Source organism: Phoenix dactylifera, chromosome 7 (genome assembly GCF_051530095.1).
Source record: "Phoenix dactylifera cultivar Ajwa chromosome 7, Ajwa_hap1_PhDact_Kaust_v1.1, whole genome shotgun sequence".
NCBI lineage: Eukaryota > Viridiplantae > Streptophyta > Magnoliopsida > Arecales > Arecaceae > Phoenix > Phoenix dactylifera.
Window position 1 is genome coordinate 27718322 of NC_143196.1, and position 18809 is coordinate 27737130.

The 18809-nt window shown below is 37.5% G+C and overlaps 1 protein-coding gene and 1 long non-coding RNA gene across 3 annotated transcripts; one reads left to right on the forward strand and one right to left on the reverse strand.

Annotated features, from left to right (window-relative positions):
* The first annotated feature begins 19 nt into the window (after positions 1-19).
* Positions 20-9609, forward strand: LOC103711327 (TLD-domain containing nucleolar protein). Of its 2 annotated transcripts, XM_008797434.5 has the most exons (8): positions 21-279; positions 4566-5068; positions 5187-5259; positions 5886-5966; positions 6080-6143; positions 8936-9023; positions 9168-9252; positions 9346-9609. In XM_008797434.5, exons 1-8 carry the CDS (start codon positions 187-189, stop codon positions 9427-9429), a joined length of 1071 nt encoding a protein of 356 aa, XP_008795656.4. In that variant the 5' UTR covers positions 21-186; the 3' UTR covers positions 9430-9609. The 2 variants fall into 2 exon arrangements, with proteins under 2 accessions (XP_088557588.2, XP_008795656.4); XM_088701462.2 differs by lacking the exon at positions 9168-9252 and having other exon boundaries at positions 20-279.
* Positions 9610-9921: 312 nt separating this feature from the next.
* On the reverse strand, positions 9922-15734 carry LOC103711328 (uncharacterized). Its single transcript, XR_001879695.5, has 2 exons — positions 15097-15734; positions 9922-12062 (listed from the first exon to the last, which is right to left on the reverse strand). It is a non-coding gene; the product is annotated as an uncharacterized LOC103711328 (long non-coding RNA).
* Positions 15735-18809: the final 3075 nt, after the last annotated feature.

Here is an 18809-nt window from a genome sequence, read left to right on the forward strand (position 1 = left end):
AGCATGCTCCTTTTATCCTCTTGAAGGCAATAACCACAAACACCCCCACCGCCAGTCTTTCTACTTTTTCTTTCCTTCCCTTGTCCTCCACGGAGGCACAAATAAGCGAATGTTAAAGAAAGAACAACCCCTTTCCCTCTCTCTCTAAAGAGGAATTTTTTGGTGGGAGATTCTTGGATGGGCTAAATGCCCTCACTAAGGAGCAAAGCAGTGCACCTCGTCTCGGATCTGACCACCGTCATCCTCAATCCCATCTCCGATGAGCCCTCCAAGCCTCCCGTATGCTCCTCCCTTTTTTTCTCCTTTGCTTAGGTTTGTAGAAATCATGTCAATCTTAGGTTATGGCTCCACAATTGGCTTTTTCTTGAAAGATGTTTTGATGTTTCCTATGCTGGGTTTTGGGAAATTTGTGATTTGGTTTCGTTCTTTAGGGTTAAACTTACTGTCTGTACGGGGGTTTAAGCATTGCAGAAAATTAGTTGGTTCTGGTAGTCTAACACATTATGAGGAATCCTTCTTTCCGGGATTTTATGCTCCGTTAGGAATCCTAGCTGAGGAATGGAGTATCGGATGATACCAATGTTACCGACCGTGATAGCAAGGTGGCAATTTTGGAAAACCTAAAATATCTGGAGTTTAAGAAACGGACTTTCTTGAGCTGTATAATATGCTAAGTGGCACTTGGCTTTTTTTCTTTTTTTTTGACCTTGGCTTGATTTGTGTTAGAATGGATATGAATTTGAACTTGGTGAATGGTAATTAGAGGAATGATGGTCGATGGAAAATGTGTAGAATATAGTTTCGTAAGCTGATTATTATTATTTTTTTTATTTTTTGCGTTACAATTTTTTTTTTTAGTTTGATCTTTTGTTGCAGACACTGGTCTGAATCTGAACTAGGTGAATGGTAATTAAATGAAAGATGGCAAGTGGAAAATGTAGAGAAGGTAGCAGGTGCTTTTTTCTTTTTAGCTTCTAAATAATGTAGTGTTAGTTTAGCATGACATGTGGAAGACTAGAACCAAAGAATCAGTTGAACATCTGCTACTACCTTATTCTCATGAGATCGACCATGAAAATTTACAAAATACGGACCTAGTAACACTAGGTGATTATTTTTCTAAATTAAGGCTCTCTTTTTGGTTGCTAAGGAAGCGAGGGAAATGAAAGACCGAGCATGCATTTTGAATGTTTCCTCTCATAATATCATTGCTGCCCTTGCTTTTGCAGTGGCCATATGGAACAGTAATGTCTGTTGCTCAGATGTAAGGGTGAGAGTTGAAGTCAATCATCAATAAGTGGAATTTCATTAGGCTTTTGTTTCCCAAAACATATAATTCAGGAGTCAAGATTGAGGAAAGTATAAACTGGGAATGATATGTCGAAAGCATAATAATCTTTATAAATTTCACTTATTGAATTAGGAAGATTACAATGGCATATGATGGTAATAAATAGATATCGTGTTAAGAGATAGTGGTCTCATTTTAAGGTGAAGCACCATAGCAACCTAGCGCGCGCTTATTCACAGCCAAAAGTTTTGGTGTTGAGTCTAGTGAAGTGTATATGGATAAATCAGGGTTCTATATACTAGACTTCCAACACATATTTAATAGATCCCAGCCAACACCATAATGTGGTAATGATGCTTCTTTGACTGTCATATTGGCTCGTCATGCTGGCAGTGGAAGAATCTGGGTTCAGTCCTATAAGTTGGTGGAAATTTAAGGACTTGATATAAGATGCATCTTCCTAATTAAAAAGACAGACTTGGATTCTCATTAGATACTTCAAATTTTCCTTGTCCAAAGATTGCAAAGAACCACTGTTATGATGCTAAAGGCTTCTTCTATATGTTAAAGTTCGGTGTTATGCTTGTTTGATTATCATACAAAATGTTACCTTTCATTCACATTTCTTAACTTTCGCGTGTTATATGTTATATTATTCGTATATTGTTGATGTCCTATAATCGATTTACTGAAGGTTTGCAGAATCTGTCCTTGGAACAATGTACATATTTACCAATGAAAGCTTTATTTTACAAGCAAGAATGGTTAAATGTTGAATTTTATCCCAGCTAATGACTAATTTTTGTAGGAGGTACTGTTGGTGAATCATGTTTTTGTGGGTTTTGTATAAAACTAAGTCAGAAGCAATGAAGCTATTAAAGAATAGGTGCTTAGAAGAGTGAAATAGATGCTGGTCTAGAAAGTTCCGGTCTATCATTTTAATGGTCCTCAGAGCAGAATAGTTGTTTTCAATACCCGATGCATTTACCTCCTTATTTACACGTTATTAGTTCTGATGGATAGGTTCTTCTGTTATATTGGCTTCTTCTTGACTGGTTAAATGTGAACAGGATTGGGGAATCTTGTCCTTTTCTTGTATCTGCACATTAAATTAAACTATATTAAGGTCATGATTCATGCTCAGGATGGAATTTGCAGCATCGAGTTACTTCTCGACTCATCAGGAAATTAGGCTAAAACATTCATGAATAGCAAGGCAACCTTTCTATGTTTGATTAAAGCTCAATTGGTAAGATAGAATATGCATATATATCAAAATAGCAGCTGAGATTAAAATTGTAACTCCAAATTTTAGCCTTGTGTCGGCAGATTATGACTATGATTCGAACTCTTCATTATTGATCAAGCTTTGTTATAATCCCATTATAAAAGGCCCCTTCTAAACTGTTGTTGTAACAGTTTCAAGTTACAACAAACCTTATTTGACCAGATCTGCTTGGGTAAGGTTATTCGGGAACAAAATAATGACTCTTATAAGGGATGTTATTTTCCCTACATTGGGAAATAATAGTCAATGGAAAAATATCAGTGTTATTTGCCAATACCACTATTCACCAAATAAAATTTATTTTTCCTAGTTGATGCAAAGTTTTGAATTTAAATAATATTCTTGATAGGTTAGCAGGGAAAATGCTAACTACTTTGTAACAAAATAACAGCTGGACGATGGAAATTTTAAAGGAGTAATGACCATCATATGTTAAAATCCTTTCATATCTAGGGCTCATGTGAAGCTTTGAAATTTTAATTACCCTTTTTCTTTTGAAAGATAATATCTCATTTATGGGTGCATAGATGAGTTGGTCAAATGAAAGGTATTCTTCAGCATTGTTGAAGCTTGGCATAAGATACCCTAGCCTATGCTTGGCCCAAGTATCATTAGCTTGAGCTAGAGCAACTAATGGGCTGCCCTCAGTTCCAAATTGGTCAAGCTCAGGTTGTCATGCTAAACTAGTCTAAATTTAACTTGATTTTAGCATGGCCATTTGATTAGCTTAGTGATCTTTCCAATGATTGCGATAAAAAGCAAGAAATTAACATAGTATATGAGATCACCTCTATCTGCTAGTTAAGGAGTTAAGGGTAACTTAAACACAGCTTTGTTTATGTCATGTTATACTTCATGTGTTTGACATATTAATAACGAATAAAATACATATGAAGTATAGAGTGAGTGAGGACAGGTTATAAACTGAATAAGCTAGGCCAAGCCTTGCACAAATTCAGTCTAAGATGTTGTTTTAGCCATGAGTTGTTGAGCTTTGTTCAATTTAGCGTTCCTACAAAGCAGGGTGGGTTGAGGACTTGATGGGCTTGACCGCATCAATATGTGCCCTATTTGTCAGTAGGGAATTTTATGACGAGTGAAATAGAAAACATCCCTACAGAATCCCTTTTATGCTTCCCTTCACCCTTAAGACAATTGCTTCACCTTGTTATATGGTTAAAACAAGTACAGCTTCTTCAAGGATTCTGGTTTCCCATGATCCCTCCTTAGAACTAGATTGAATGTGGTATTGCTTTCTTTTTATTCAACCTGACCCATAGTCATATGTAAGAGTTCTACTTACAGGCAAAGATTTAAGTGCTGGTGGTGCAGTTTGTGTTGGCCAAGGGTTGGCAAGTCCCATGCTGTGCAGTGCCAAAATGACAAAAAAGACTTAAATAGCTTTTTGATTAGACAATATTATATAAGGACATGATAAATGCTTGCAACTACAGTTAGAGGACAAGTGAAAAATTCTAGAAAACAGTTGCTATAATGAATTCTTATCACACCACTGGTCTAACTCTCACAAAAATGGATCCCTTTTTCACTCTAAAATGTTTCCATACTTTAAACGCTGCAAATGCTTTCCAGACATAAGACAGAAGAAGAATAGGATGAAGGGTTTCCAAAAATGTCTCCCTATTTTATAAGTGGAACCGTCACCCTTGCCAACTACGAATAAACTCATTTTTTTTTCCTGAGATTTCACGATTTTTCTTAATAATATAATTGCGAGTTTCTTTAATGATGACATAAACATCAGTTTTATTTAATGAAGGTATAATTGTCAGACTTTTTTAAATCTTTTATTCTATCTTCTACATCCTTTTTGTTTTTTCATCTCTGTGTATCACAAAGCCAATATTTTGGATATTTCTACTGTCATTGTAGGAATAAAAAAAAACAACATGTTTTCTTTTTCCCTGAAGAAACTCTGGAGATGTTTCAAGATCTGTAATATATAAATCAATTTTGTCTGTTTAGGTGGACGGACAAGGGGTGAAAAATACAGAGAAGGAAGCTTCAGAAGAAGATTCTGGGGATCCAGATGGACCTGATACATCCTCTTTTACTGCCTTCCTCATCTCCCTTTTATCATCATCAGACACTGGTAGTCATCCTGTAGAGGATTTAAATGAGCGCCATGCTGAGATGGGAGATGCAGCTTCAGCATCAGAGATCAGGGAAAATAGTGGAAAGAAAAGTCTACTTTCCAGAGGCAAGCAATCACTGGGCAGAGCTATAAACAAAGCAGCTAAACTAAGTGGTTTTAGACAAAGCTCAGAGCCAAAAACTAAGGCGGTAAATGAATCAAAACTGGTTGAACATGAGAGGAGGCCTGTAAAGGTTCCACAAGAGATTGCATCACATTTTTGTCTACCAGACATGTCTGAACCATCATTGCTTCTTTCAGAAGATTTGCGAAATGCTCTTTATGCAGCACTGCCATCTCTGGTCCAGGGGAGGAATTGGCTTCTGCTTTATAGGTGCTGAAACATATCCTTATATGTTACTATATCGTGTAGATAAACACAAGCACCTCATATCTGTATTTTTGTGAGAATAAATTGCGGTGCTTATGTAATCTCTTCTCGTCTGATGCAGTACTTGGAGGCATGGGATATCCCTATCAACTTTGTACAGAAGAAGCATGCTTTGCCCTGGCTACTCTCTGTTGGTACACTCCCATATTACCTCTTCAGAATTTGGTTAATTTGGTTGCTAATGGTTGCATTTTCCACCCCTGAGATTTGTTCCTTTTGCAGTCAGAAATATTTAGAAGAAACAGAAAAAAGGGTTTTCATAATATTTCATTCATCAATTTGTGAAGAATGTTAATGATATCAGAATAGTATTGATTTGTGAAGAATGTAACTGCTACAAAGTTTTGATAGGTGCGATGGCTTCATATTCTAACTCTTAAGTAGATGGAATTCAGTTGACAATCTGTAAAAGTACTTAAATTTGAGTATGCTTTTGATTGTAAGCTTAAAAAGCTATTGTAGTATGAGCCAGGATTCCAATCATGCGGTTGCAGGATTTATTGAATGTGGCTAATTTTAGTAATGTGTGTTCACTTAAATTTGTATGACCTAAGCTGTATGCCTATTCTCCATTTGCTCTTATTTCCAGCATAAAATTTATTGTAGTATGATCTTATCAAATTCGAAATATTTTAATATTCTGCAGGTTCTTTATTATATATCATGATTGCGAATGATGCTTTTTCATATTCTGTCCTGCACCATAAAATTTCAAGCCTCTTTCTATGATCACTTTGTATATATTTATTTTCCTTCTCAGGTTGTTGGGGATCAAAAAGGTGCAGTTTTTGGTGGCTTAGTGGAGGCACCATTGTGCCCTACCAATAGGAAAAAGTATCAGGTGCTGGAGGCTGGAAATTTATGTTGTTCCTTGATTATCTATTATTGACATTTATTGAACAGTTTCTGATTTACTTCTACTTTTTTATGTTGCACTTATTTGGGTTCTTGCAGGGTACAAATAGAAGCTTTGTTTTCACCAATCTGTCAAGCCATCCTGTCATATATCGTCCTACAGGTAGTCCACATCAGTCCACATCCATTTGGTCACTACTACTGTCCTTTTTGTCTACTAAATGATTACCTAAAATGTAGGAGATATTTCTTAGGCTGCAGGTTCTCTGGTTAAATCTCATACCTCCGTTGAGGTGGTCTCGACAAGGTTTGAGACTTTGAATATTTGGTTTTAGTTTCACTTTTGGTTTTGGATTCTGTGGGGTTGCGCTTTTGGAATCTTGGAGTTTCAGTCTAAGATAAAGGAGTTTCAGTCACGAAAATCTTTAAAAAGTTCAAGAAGTTGAGAAACTAGAAGAAAGAAAAAAGAAATTAAGAAAAGATATTAGAGGACATTTAGAATATTTCATGATACACTGGTTCAGTGTATGCATATTTTCAAAATAATTTTTATGTGGAAGTTAATGTTGTGTGTCAATAAAATTCATGAACTATACTAGTACTTTATGTTGTGGACATATTACTTGTTGAACTAAAGTTGTTCGAAAATTCACTTTATGTAGCAGCTGTGAAGCTTTTTATGCCCGGTGCATTCAAATTTTTCTTCCCACCATTTTTAATATAATTTTAAATAGATAAACTGAATTTGGGCACTTCTTTCTTTTTTTTATGGTCATCTCACTATTTAATTAAATGTGTGCAGTTATTATGTTATATTTGATTTTATATGAAAAAAGGATATCATTACTATGAGTAGTAGCATCTTCTATTTGGTTGTTTGCTTTGGCCTTTGTAAAGTACTACAATATGGGTCTTGTATGAGGCCTTGGCCAATGAAAGTAAAAATCAAGAAATAAAAAAAATCAAACTGTTAGAAATTGATACTATAAGTATGTAGTCAAAGTAATAGAAAATAACCTCAATATGACGGTAAGCACCAAAATAAAATTTAAAGAACCATTCATAGCTAATTTTGATAAATTTCAACTAAAGCTGGCTTAGATAACTGAATGGCCCAAAACCAGCCAATCTTGGTGGGAACTGGCTGAAACGCAAAATTAGGTTTCAGTTACAATTGTAGTTGCCGCCAAGGGAAATGAATATAGAAAGTGTTATGTTAGTGGGAATCGGTAAATAATAGTCAAAAGGATATCCAAAAGCGTGAAACTTGGAAACAAACTTATAGACTTATAACAAATATATGGGATGCTAGAGAAAAAGGGGAAACCACAAAGAACCTACTTGATTTTATACATCTGGTAATTCAGTAAATAATGGCTGTTTAGAACCCATATGATGTACTTGTACAAATAAACTCTTATCTCTTATATGGACGATACTCTTACTTTCTCTTTCATTATGCTTGCATGAAACAAGGGTTGCAATACAAAAGTAGATGGTTATTTATCAAAAAATTTTAAGTGGAGAAAGAAAAGCAATCCCTTTTGTCTTTACCTCCTGCTTTGACTCCATCTTCCCCCTTCTCAGTTTGTTCTTTGGGGTTTGGAGCATGGCAGTCAGAATAATGAAGAACTGTGCCAATGGTTGTGTCCCCCACACCACCCCCCAACTCTCTCTCTCTCTCTCGGTGAGATCATATGTCTCTTGTTGAGTGTCAATGAGTGATTTGAGGGGATGACGAGAGGTCATGCTACTGGGAGTTTTGTTTCTTTCTTCACTATCTTAATTTGGCTGACCTGTCATCCATGTGGTAGGCAAATCAAATATGCTTCCCAGATGCAGTTCCAAGGAGACTCCTGTTCCGAATTATGTTTTTTGGCAACTTTTTTTTTTTGTTCTGGCTTGATCTTGGCTGAAAATTAACTGATTTTGGCTGAAACATAAAATCTTGGGTCTCGACCACCTTTGGTTTCAACCTAAATCCAGAACCTGTCTCACTATATTTTGTGACAGAACATTCATCAATTCATCCTTTCTTGATAATACTGCTCTATCCTAACTCTTATCTAGCATTCTTAGATCAAAACGTTTTTAGTTCAATACTTTTGTTGAATGCACAGGCTTGCCACTTGCACACTTCAACGTCAGTTTTGCTTGACTCATCTTTTGCTTATGAGCCCACTTTTATCACATAGTTACTCTGATGGTCACAAAATTGTGGAAACGTTTCTTTTACTTCTACTGGTAATTACCGTTCACAGGACAGTTAACAGGCATCTTAACCTGAATTACCTTATATTTTCTTATCTGATCTCTGTAATCATATATTAGGACTGGTGACAAAAAAAGAGGGAAAGTTGATAAGATCTCTTTTCCGTCAATATATGCTTCATGTTTACCCGGATTTCCGGCAATCATGCTATGTACTCTGTCATGGTCTGGTTACCTCTTAAATGTTGATTCTTTAAAACACATTCTATTTCTACTCTAGAACTTACCTTTCTATTATTGCATCAACCAAAACAATATCATCTATGAATAAGAAGCATCTCGTGGCCTTTAGTATTAACAACCAATGCACTGGCAATGGTTATCCTACCCCTTGTTTCTGTCATCTATTAGACGCAAGGTAGAAAAATAAATAAATCGATTGATTTACCTTTCTATTATTGCATCAACCAAAATAATATCATCCATGAATAAGAAGCATTCCGTGGCCTTTGGTATTAACAGCCAATGCGGGCAATTGTTTTCCTACCCCATGTCTCTATCATCTAGTAGAGGCAAGGTGGAAAACTAATAAATTTATTGGTATGGTGAATTCGTTTTTCCACATCCTCAACTAATCCTTTGTTAGAGGTGAGCTATCACCAAGGATGAACGCTTGAGTTTGCCTTAATTGAGATTCTGCTGAGCTAAAACACCAAGGCATGGTCTAACTTTTTGACCTTGCAGGTGCTAATCATTACTTTACTTTGTGCTCAACTGATTCCTTGGCCCTGGGTGGAGGTGGTCATTTTGCGCTATACTTGGATGGAGATCTGTGAGCTTCCTGCCCTTTTACATGTATTTAATATTTTTATTTACATCTGATGTACATATTTGCACTTGAGGTAATTCCTATGTCAGGCTAGATTATGCTCAAATATTTATATCTTTTTTTTTAAAAAAAAAATCTGTTTAAAAGGTTGAACGGGTCGAGTTCAACTTCAGAAACTTTTGGCAATTCCTGTCTTGCACACTCCGAAGACTTTGGGGTCAAGGAGGTTGAGGTACAACTGCGTGCTTAGTATATGTGCTAACAGTAATGCCTCAATTCTTAGACATTAATCTAGTTATTAAAATTAATTTTCTGTACATTGCAGCTGTGGGGGTTTGTCTATGCTTCGAAGTACGATGAGATGGTAACTCTATGTCGAACAGAGAAACCAGGGATCTGCAGATGGTGAATTGCTGTTGAACGTTTGGAAGGATTGTGGCATATTTAAACCTTCTGTTTGTAGCTAACACATGTTTGGAGTTATTGTACACATGTGACCAGGCATTCTGTATATAAAATCACGTAACATAGTTCATACTTGGTTGTAACGCGACAACAGAGACTCTGCAAGAGAGAAGCTTCCACAGAACTATGTTCTTATCATGCGTGTCGGAGAATATTTTAGCATAAATTGGCATAAACACAAAGTCTAAGCAATGTGCATGGTGGTGCAAAGTTAATTGAACAAATTCTAAGTAGCCTTTTCTTCAGAGGGGGGAACATTTGGTGAAATTATAATATGCAGGTACAATCAGATTAAGCAATCATAGAGTTAAATATATGAAAGTCAATAATACAAACAGAAATGAGAGCTGTGCTGGAGGAATAAAAATGGGGCTTGATCCCATAACCCTAAACCCTAGATGAACAGCATTATAAGTGCTTGAATTTATTTGTGAAATGGATTAACCACCATAACTAATAGCCATATCATGCCTCTTTACCAGATCTTAAACAAAATCAAAAGCACCATCATGTCCTTTTACCAAATATACACACGTAAAATCAAAACCAATCTGCCAAAATAAATCTTTTAACATTTGCTAAGAAGAGTCAATGTGTATATGAAATAAGCACTGGCTGGCTATGGCGTCTGCTTAGCTGCGGACAAAGTGAATTCTTCTACAAGAAGTTCTCCATGCAAAGTCACATGTGACTGCCATAGTTCGGCTTGGAATGAGTGCAGCTGTTTGACACCCTTGGTGTGAAAGATTTTGACGTACCAAGTATCGGCACGCTCTTTGTATCGCATATATCGATTCATACTGGTATACGATCGGTATGCACTGATCCTATCTGGTACGACAAATCTTGATTCCACATCAATTTGTGCACCACCTCTTGATTGACACAGTTTAAGCCCTTTTATATAAGAAACATCGGCACAACGCCAAGCCACGATAAAACACTCTGACTTCCTACAGGGCCAAAAGGTATTTTTATATTCACACACCAACAAAATAAGTGCTCTGATCAACATTACATTTACCCCTGAGATGCCCCAAAGCAAGAACTAGCAATCACAAAATACTCCATCTCATAAAACTTGGCTTACGAACAGTCATCTACGTACTACAAAGTAACTGCAAAGTATTGACTATCAAGAAGATTCTAGTGGCAAAAAGGCCACAGTTGGTAACCTATTCAGTATCCAAAATCTAAAAACCGACTTCATAAAAGTAACACATACAAGGTAGTCAATCCACCCTAGATAGTCGCGAATAGCTATCTATTCTATATACCACTTCCTCAGCAAACAAATCAAAAAATAAAAACAAAAGATCATCATGGAACCAAACAAACGATCCTCCATTAAGGACTTCAATTATGTAAGGATCCATAATGAGGGCAAGACATCTTCTTTGCCTATGATAAGAATCATTGATTTGGAAAATACTAATTTCATTGCTAAATATTATCAAGCATCCTCAGGGGTCTTAATTTTTTGATCATGCTGAATGCAATTATTTGTTTGTGGTAACAAAGGTTATCAAAGACAATCCCATATGAGTAGAAACAAAATATGATTAAGGAATGCAAAATCCAAACATGACCAAGATCATAATAGATATGGATTCAGATGCAAAAAATGTCATAGACTATTGGTTTAAAACATTCAATTCAACTCCAAAATCATGTCTGGATTCCAATATTTCAAATTTGAAACCAAGGTATTAAAAATTAGATTATCCAAGGCATTGTATTTATATTGTTGTTTTAGGATAGTTAGAACTCAAGATAATAACGAGAGATCCAGGAGATGCAGATTGTACGTGAGAGAGAGAAAATTATTCGCAACATCTTCATGCTTAGCTCGAGAGAGAATTATTAGTTGATGACAGTGTGGGTAGCAATGAAAGAGTACGAGGATACAGTTGTGCTACATATTTTTCAGAGTTCAAATTTGAAGAAATGATTCAAACAATGCTATGTAGGTATTTATACCACATTCTGCATTAATAGATGATAGATGACCAGAGTTGCAATACTAGTAAGATTTTTTACACTAGCTTGTATGAGTGCACTACTATTAAGCATGCCATCTAACATGAAGCACGTATTGCACTCATACAAGCTATTGTGAAAAATTACGCCGGCATAGCGGACATGTTGCTCTAGTCATCAACCATTTGTTAACACAGTCTGTATGATAAAAGTGGCTACATGGCAATGTTCGAATCATTTCTCCAAACTTGAACCCTGAAGAACATATAGCACAACTCTCTATATCCTCATGATCTCTCTCATCACTACCCCAAACCTCATCAACTAATGATTTTGTCTCTCGAGATAAATATGAAGATGTTGGAAATAATTCAATCTCTCTCAAGTCCAATCCACCTCTCCTAGATCTCTCTTCATTGTCTTGAATTCTAATTAACCAACCGCGACAATAGTAATATAATATTGTGATAACTAGCAATACAAAAAATACAATTATCAACCACCACACATATTTCCCTCCCTCTGACCCATCTGAAGTTTGCTTCTGGACTGGATCAGAACTAGCTATTGGAGGCACAACATTGAACATATCCATTTCTGCAAAGAATCATGTAAAAGAAATGAGCATAATACACATGAAATGAATACATTCTACACAAATGTTAAACATATTTAAACATATCTGATAAGAATAAAATCATTCAGGGATTAATGGTGTTAGATCAAGACACTCAGTTTATGTATAATTCTATAGTATGATATTTGAGATAACTACAAAGACAATGATAAGAAAAATCTTGTATAATAGATTTATTTGGACCTTCATTAATTCAATAGCACGTGAGAATGAAATAACATGCCTCACAATGGATTTCCCAACCTACTTTGCATGTTGCTCACCAAGCATCTTCAGGTGTTGGTTGAGGTCGATATTAACTAAGGTTCGCCGTCCAAGTACCAAACCCCATATCTATCATCCCGTTACAATGTCGGTATGCGGTATAGTAGAGATGGCAAGGCATACCGAGTGTTGGTACGGTATGAAAGTACGTACCGGTTTGGTACCGGTACGATACGCTCGATATGGTACGATACCGACCGGTATGGCAAACCTTGATATTAACCTTTAATGGTGGTAAGTTGCTGGGTTCGCTAGTTTTTGATTGATGGCTTGGTTTTCCAAAAATGTTGGTAACTGTTATGTAGAGAAATTCGGACTTCAAATAATATCATTCATCAAGTATGGAGTGCATCATCAATTGTTCAAACTTTGTTAGATATAAACTATTGTTTAGTTGTTAAGGTATCTCTGTTCTTGCTCAACAAACTACATGAACAAGTTTATGCAGATATTAGAATCTCAAAGAAAAAGTAATTACAAATATCACAGACTAAGAATTAGATAATTAAAAAAAAAAGGCAATAGCTGTATACATATATAATATAATGCTTGAGCAATATATTGTGCTGATAAATGAAATTCAAGTATTACAACAACAAAATGAAGTGACAAATTACATTTGTAATGTAATATAAAGCAGCAAAAGTGGCAGTTTTCTCTAGTTCAGTGTGCAATAGCCTTCTAGCTACCGCATTGCTGAAGGACTTCAAAAAGATCAGCAGTTAAAGGGAAAATAGTGGGGTTGTCATCAATGAGATTACTACAGGTTACCAACTAGGTTTAAACCAGCACAAAGAAGAAGCAATATGCACTATCACCATCTAGATGAGGAGTTTGGACCATGAAAACTTTGACTTTTAAGACAATCAAAGATGGAACTAAAATTTTCTTAACCTCACATTCTATTTTCAACCTTTTTAGAGTCCAGCATATTAAAACTGAAACTACTAATGCCATGGATTCATATGATTAAATTTGAAATGACATGTTTAGTTATATATTTTGTGTGACATGTCATAAACTCATAAGGCCAACCCAGCTACAATAGCACTCAAAATATTCCTAGAATCACAACGAAACTAAAAAAGGTACTTAATTACCTTAAAACTTTCAGCACCTGACCAATCACCAAATAGTCGAGACATCATACAATTAATTGTTATGACAAGGTGGACTAGGTCCCTTTGCACAGAATGTTCCATGTGCTCTTACTTCTGATATGAGAAATATGCATTGATTGCATGGCATCATGATCTCCATGTACTTATTCCATTAGTCTTTCTGGGCAAACCAGAGTTCCATCATATCCCTTAAAAAAAAAACATACTACAAAGAAAGGCTTGCAGAAAGTAAGCACAACTAAAATAACATCCACCTTTCCAATGCAAGCTTAGGGCCTTAAACATCCAGCCTGACTGACAAAATAAATGCAAACCCATCCATGAGCATAAACTTCTGTTTCTTACATGATCGTGTGAAGGGAAGAAGGACCTCACCAGATTACAATAGATACAATCATTTCCTTGAAGGAATGAAGCCTGTTGACTTGGCCGGATGCCTGGTAAGCCAATCTCAGGCAGCACAAATAAGCCCGTGGAAAAATGATTACTGAAGCTAGGAATCCTAAACCCTTAAATTAAGATTTTGATTGCCAATTCTATTCTTTATATAAAAAGCCCAGTAATGACATGTCCCAAATTAATCTAAAGAATGTATAGCAAATGCAAAAACTGAAAAAGAAAGGATAAATTGACAAGGGCACTTAGATACAACAGCCAGCTACATGGTCCCTTCAAAATTGCTTATCAGTGATTATGAGGCTGTCAGTTACATTTGATGTGGAATAACAAGTGTGCAAGGGCGGATGGCATCTGAGAATCAAATTACAATATTCAGATTAGTGGATTGAGTCTTCTATATGGAGATAGTGAATCTTGAATTACAAAACATACTTCCTTCTTGCTGACTGCCATACTGTAACTCGGTATCACCTTGGATCCCTTAAGATGGTGCCTTTTAGTCTGAGGTAAATTCAAATCATGTTGGTGCATATTAGTGCAACAAAAGTTATCTACTTTATTGAATGTGCCTCTCGTGATGTCAATTGTAGAATGGATTCCAGGAAGTTCTCAGCAGGTGAAGAGATTAACAGACATGGAGAGGCAGCAAACAACAAGAATAATGGCACTGGAAGAATGTACAATTGTGCAACTCAGTTGAGGCACTGTCATTGCATAGGCTTCAAAACTAACATGAAGAAACACAGGGAATTCAATTAAGAAACATCAATTGTCTTCTAGACATGCGCATGTATATCTAGCAGCCATCACAAGGCACAAATTTATGGATGTTGAATATACAGTACATTGACAGCTACGATGGTTGGCATAGAAAAGTACAACTTTCAGCAAAAGAACGGTTCTTAAAACAAATAACCAGACAGGGAAAAAAAATAAAACAGACAGATTGGAAATTAAAAATTCGTAAAAAAACAAATCGCCAGAAAAGCATTTCACAACCCAATCTAGAAATCAACATGCTGGATTCAATCAAAGCATAGTCAAAATAAAAAAAATAAAAAAAAAAATCACCGCTTTCCGCAATCCATACTCCAGCATTGTATCAAGAAATCAGTCCCATCGAGAAGACAGCACTTCGCAAGTAGATCAAGTTCAAGAAATATCAACCAAAGCCCCAAGCTTCCGGGGCCTGAAGCGGGCCGGATCTCACCTCTTATGCAAGCTCTCGGCCTCCTCCGCGCTCATCTGGGCGCCGAACATCACGAGGCTGATCCCTCCCGCGGGCTGCGAGAAATCACCCGAAAATGGAAGCTCTGAGATGCCGGAAGAGAAGGAACGGGCGCGGCATAGGTCGCCGGAGAGGGGAAAGATGGGAGCGGTAGAAGGAGCCGGATCCAGGAGCTATGCGTGATGTGGGAAGGAGAGGGGAGGGGTAGCGGGAGCGGGAGGGGATGCCCTCCGTGGAACGCATTCCTCTTCCGTATACCATCATTTCCTCTTCCGGAGAATGCTTGCTCGAAGACGATTGCCAATTTTAACTGTGTAGAGAGACACCATTTCCTTGTGAGGGCCTTGGATTGTTTTTGCAATCAGTTGGAGGAAGGAAAAATTGATATTGTTATAAGATGTTCTTTACTTCTTTTACCATCCGTCTATCTGTATCTACTTTATATTGCTTTATATTATTGAGGGGAGAGATGGGAAAGAGCTAGTGATATAGTCCAATTTATTTAGAGGTCGACTCTGAATTAAAGTCCAATCTGTTTGGATGTTGAATTAAAGAAAGAGATGGAATCCATTTTGTTTAGAAGTTCTATGAGAGAGGTACAATTTGATTGAGATTGAGAAAGCGAGAGGCATGATCTGATAATTGACATTTTTTTTTTTTTTTGATAAAACGGCGATTCACATTCTACGGACGTGGATGTAGCCAACAAAATTAGATAACAATAAAGCAGATAAAGAACCTGACACTCTGTTCCGGTCCGTCTACACAAATCCGCTAGAATAGTGGACCGCATAGTATGCAATCCAATCAGCTGCTCCATTCTTTTTTCTATAGGTATGTGTAGCCTGTAATCATCACACTTTTATAGTAGTCTGCGAATGTCGAGGAGCAGCACACTTCCGACCTCGGACCCAGTTGATCACCGTGGCCGAGTCGCCCTCAAGAATAAGTCGGTCCGCCCCTAATATCCGTTAGGCAAAAAAAGTATCATCCTAGGTTGCTCTGAGCTCAACACATACCACCGAGGCATCAAAGATCTGCTGACTCCCTGCCGCCATAAGTATGGACTCATGGTCTCTGATGACGAAACCTGCACCTCCGCCACTCTCATCGTCTGTTATACTGCCATCGAAATTCACCTTCAGAAAGCTAGGAGGTGGGGCACCCAAGATACGAACACGTATCTAGGCGCTACGAGAAAGCACTTGGCTGAGTATTCCTAAGCATAGAAACTAATGGGCTGAACCAGATTTTAGGAATCTTGGATGTTATGTTGGGTTTAGGCCAGATCTTAGCTGCTTGATGTGTGGTATGCTTGGGCTTCTTAGGCTATATGGATTGATCCCTTTTCGTTCTCGCCCCCCATGTTTATCCTTCTTCCATTTCTCTTCAAGTTAACCTTTTGTGGAAGTCCTTCCCACAGTTTTGCTAGAGATGGAGAGGAAATTAGAAGCACAATTCTTTTGTTTTGGTAGCTTTCTAGAGAGGAAGCTCATAAGGAAGACTAGTAAGGGAATCGTGGATAACAGAGCCCTTATCCTCATGCAAATGACTCTTATAGAGTTTCCACCATTGAAAAAAAAGAAAAGGTGGCAAGATTCTGGACATTAAGCTCAATGTTTACACTGCAATGATTGGTTAGCAAGAAAGTGAGGAAGAATCCCTACTCTGTAATCCTGTTCTCAGTGAGATAGATCATATCTGCCTGGACATTAACCTCAAGGTTTTCTACACCAGTAGAAACTGCAGTACTAATTACAAGTCAAGATAGTTCAAATGATCAGAGTAGAGGCAAAATTGAATCCTTGATGTGTCAATTGTGCGACTCCAATAAAGCTGCATGAACCATCTTACACTATTGAGTAATGAAACACAGGTGGCCAGAGGGACATTTCAAAATTTAAATTAATTATATTGATCCACAGATATATCCACTTTCTCGACAGAACACTCGTTTGTCTTCTCTCTCTCGTAAACCGCAGGCACATGAAGAGAAACGAGCAAACATTCTAGCAAAAGGCTCAGCCGGTCCTCTTTCCCAGCCGAAGTCTAAAAACTTAAGCAAATGCCGTGTTGAAATTTATAAAATAGTAATGATATAGAAAAAAGTGAGTGACAGAAATAAGTTGATGGCCAAGTAAATACTCAGGACGAACCACAATGCATTACTAAGAAAATGTGAGGCAAGAAACTCGAAAAAATATATATATACGCTGGAAAGAAAGGAAAAGGAAGAGAATGATAGACTTGCTGTAAATACTCGAAAGGATATGATTCATTTGCTGAGAGCTTCCATGCGGAGTTCCAGATCTGCTGAGGCAGGAATTTTTATGGCATACTTGTTCTACTATATCTGGTTGGACAGGAATGCCGGCCTGTTTGAGGGGAGAAGGTCGCCTCCGAGGATGGTGGTGGATAGAGCGACGCTATATGCGAGAGAGGTTCTCACAGCTACCGTTGGGTTTTCTTCTGAGATAGCCATGGACATCTAGGGTACTTCTCATGTCGCTTCAGCGCCCCGATTTGCCCTTGTTTCTTGGGTACCCCCACCCCTTGGCTATCTCAAAGTAAATTTCGACGGCAGTCGGTCAGTGGATGGTGTGACTGGAGGAGTTGGATTTGTAATCAGGGACCACCTTGATAGGATGATTGTAGCAGGAGGGCGGCGCACGCCAGGACTCATAGTGGTCGGGGCAGAGCTGCGGGCTGCTTGGGAGGGCATATCTTATGTGTGGCAGGTACTAAGTGTGGAGCGGGTCTGCCTTGAGGGAGACTCATCTATGGTTATCGACTGGCTCCGGGGGGCAAATCGGTTTGGGAATGGTCATCCCCTCATCCGGAAGACTCGTAGGATGGCCTATTTGATTGGTGATGTTCAGATTGGACACGTGTTTAGGGAGGCGAACAGAGCAGCAGACCGGGTCGCCTTCTTTGTTGCCCGGCATTCCAGGGATTTTCTTTGGACGTCCATATCAGACGTCCCTCCTCCTTTGTATTTTTTACTTTTCCGCGATCTGGCAGGTTGTACTCACATTAGAGTTATATAAAATGAGTAGCCGCTTTTACCAACCAAAAGAAAAAAAAAATGGAGAGAGAGAGAGAGAGAGAGAGAGAGAGAGAGAGAGAGAGAGAGAGAGAGAGAGAGAGAGAGAGAGAGGAGGAAAAAAGAAGAAGAAGAAGAAGACTTGTTGTAGCTGGGAATTTCCAACAGTTTCATGATTTCCAAAAGTTTCATTAGCTACATGCATCTATATGTCCAACAAATCTCAAGTTCTTATCTCAAACAAGTTGTTTTGCTGCGCAAATTTTTTGGGCAATCAATGATGTGGAAACAAGGGAAAAGAAGATCCTTATGTCACTTCAGTGTCCTGATATAGTGATCAAGTACTTTTTGTGATCCAACTCTCACATCTAGTTTGCAGTTGCTTTGGCCATAAATCAGGTTAATCATGAAAGGAGAAATCATACGGATATCCACGTAATGTTTGTCCAAAGGATGGGAAAGACAACTAGATTGGCCTATATCAGATGTTAAGACAAAGTTATTTGTATCTTCACCAACCCCTGAGGCAAATATCTTTTACAAGCTGAGGATTTGGATAATTTAGGCCCTATTTGGTGTCTTTTTTTAAAAAAAAATCCAGAAACTCTTAGTAATTATTTTAGAAAATTGAAAACCTTGTTAATTATTTTTT

Bases quoted from the DNA above. Each gene is read 5' to 3' on its own strand.
- LOC103711327 (XM_008797434.5), top strand. From the start codon at position 187: ATGCCCTCACTAAGGAGCAAAGCAGTGCACCTCGTCTCGGATCTGACC. The intron at 5,069-5,186 runs GTGCTGAAACAT...CGTCTGATGCAG, and splicing joins AATTGGCTTCTGCTTTATAG to TACTTGGAGGCATGGGATAT. The intron at 9,253-9,345 runs GTACAACTGCGT...TGTACATTGCAG, and splicing joins TTGGGGTCAAGGAGGTTGAG to CTGTGGGGGTTTGTCTATGC.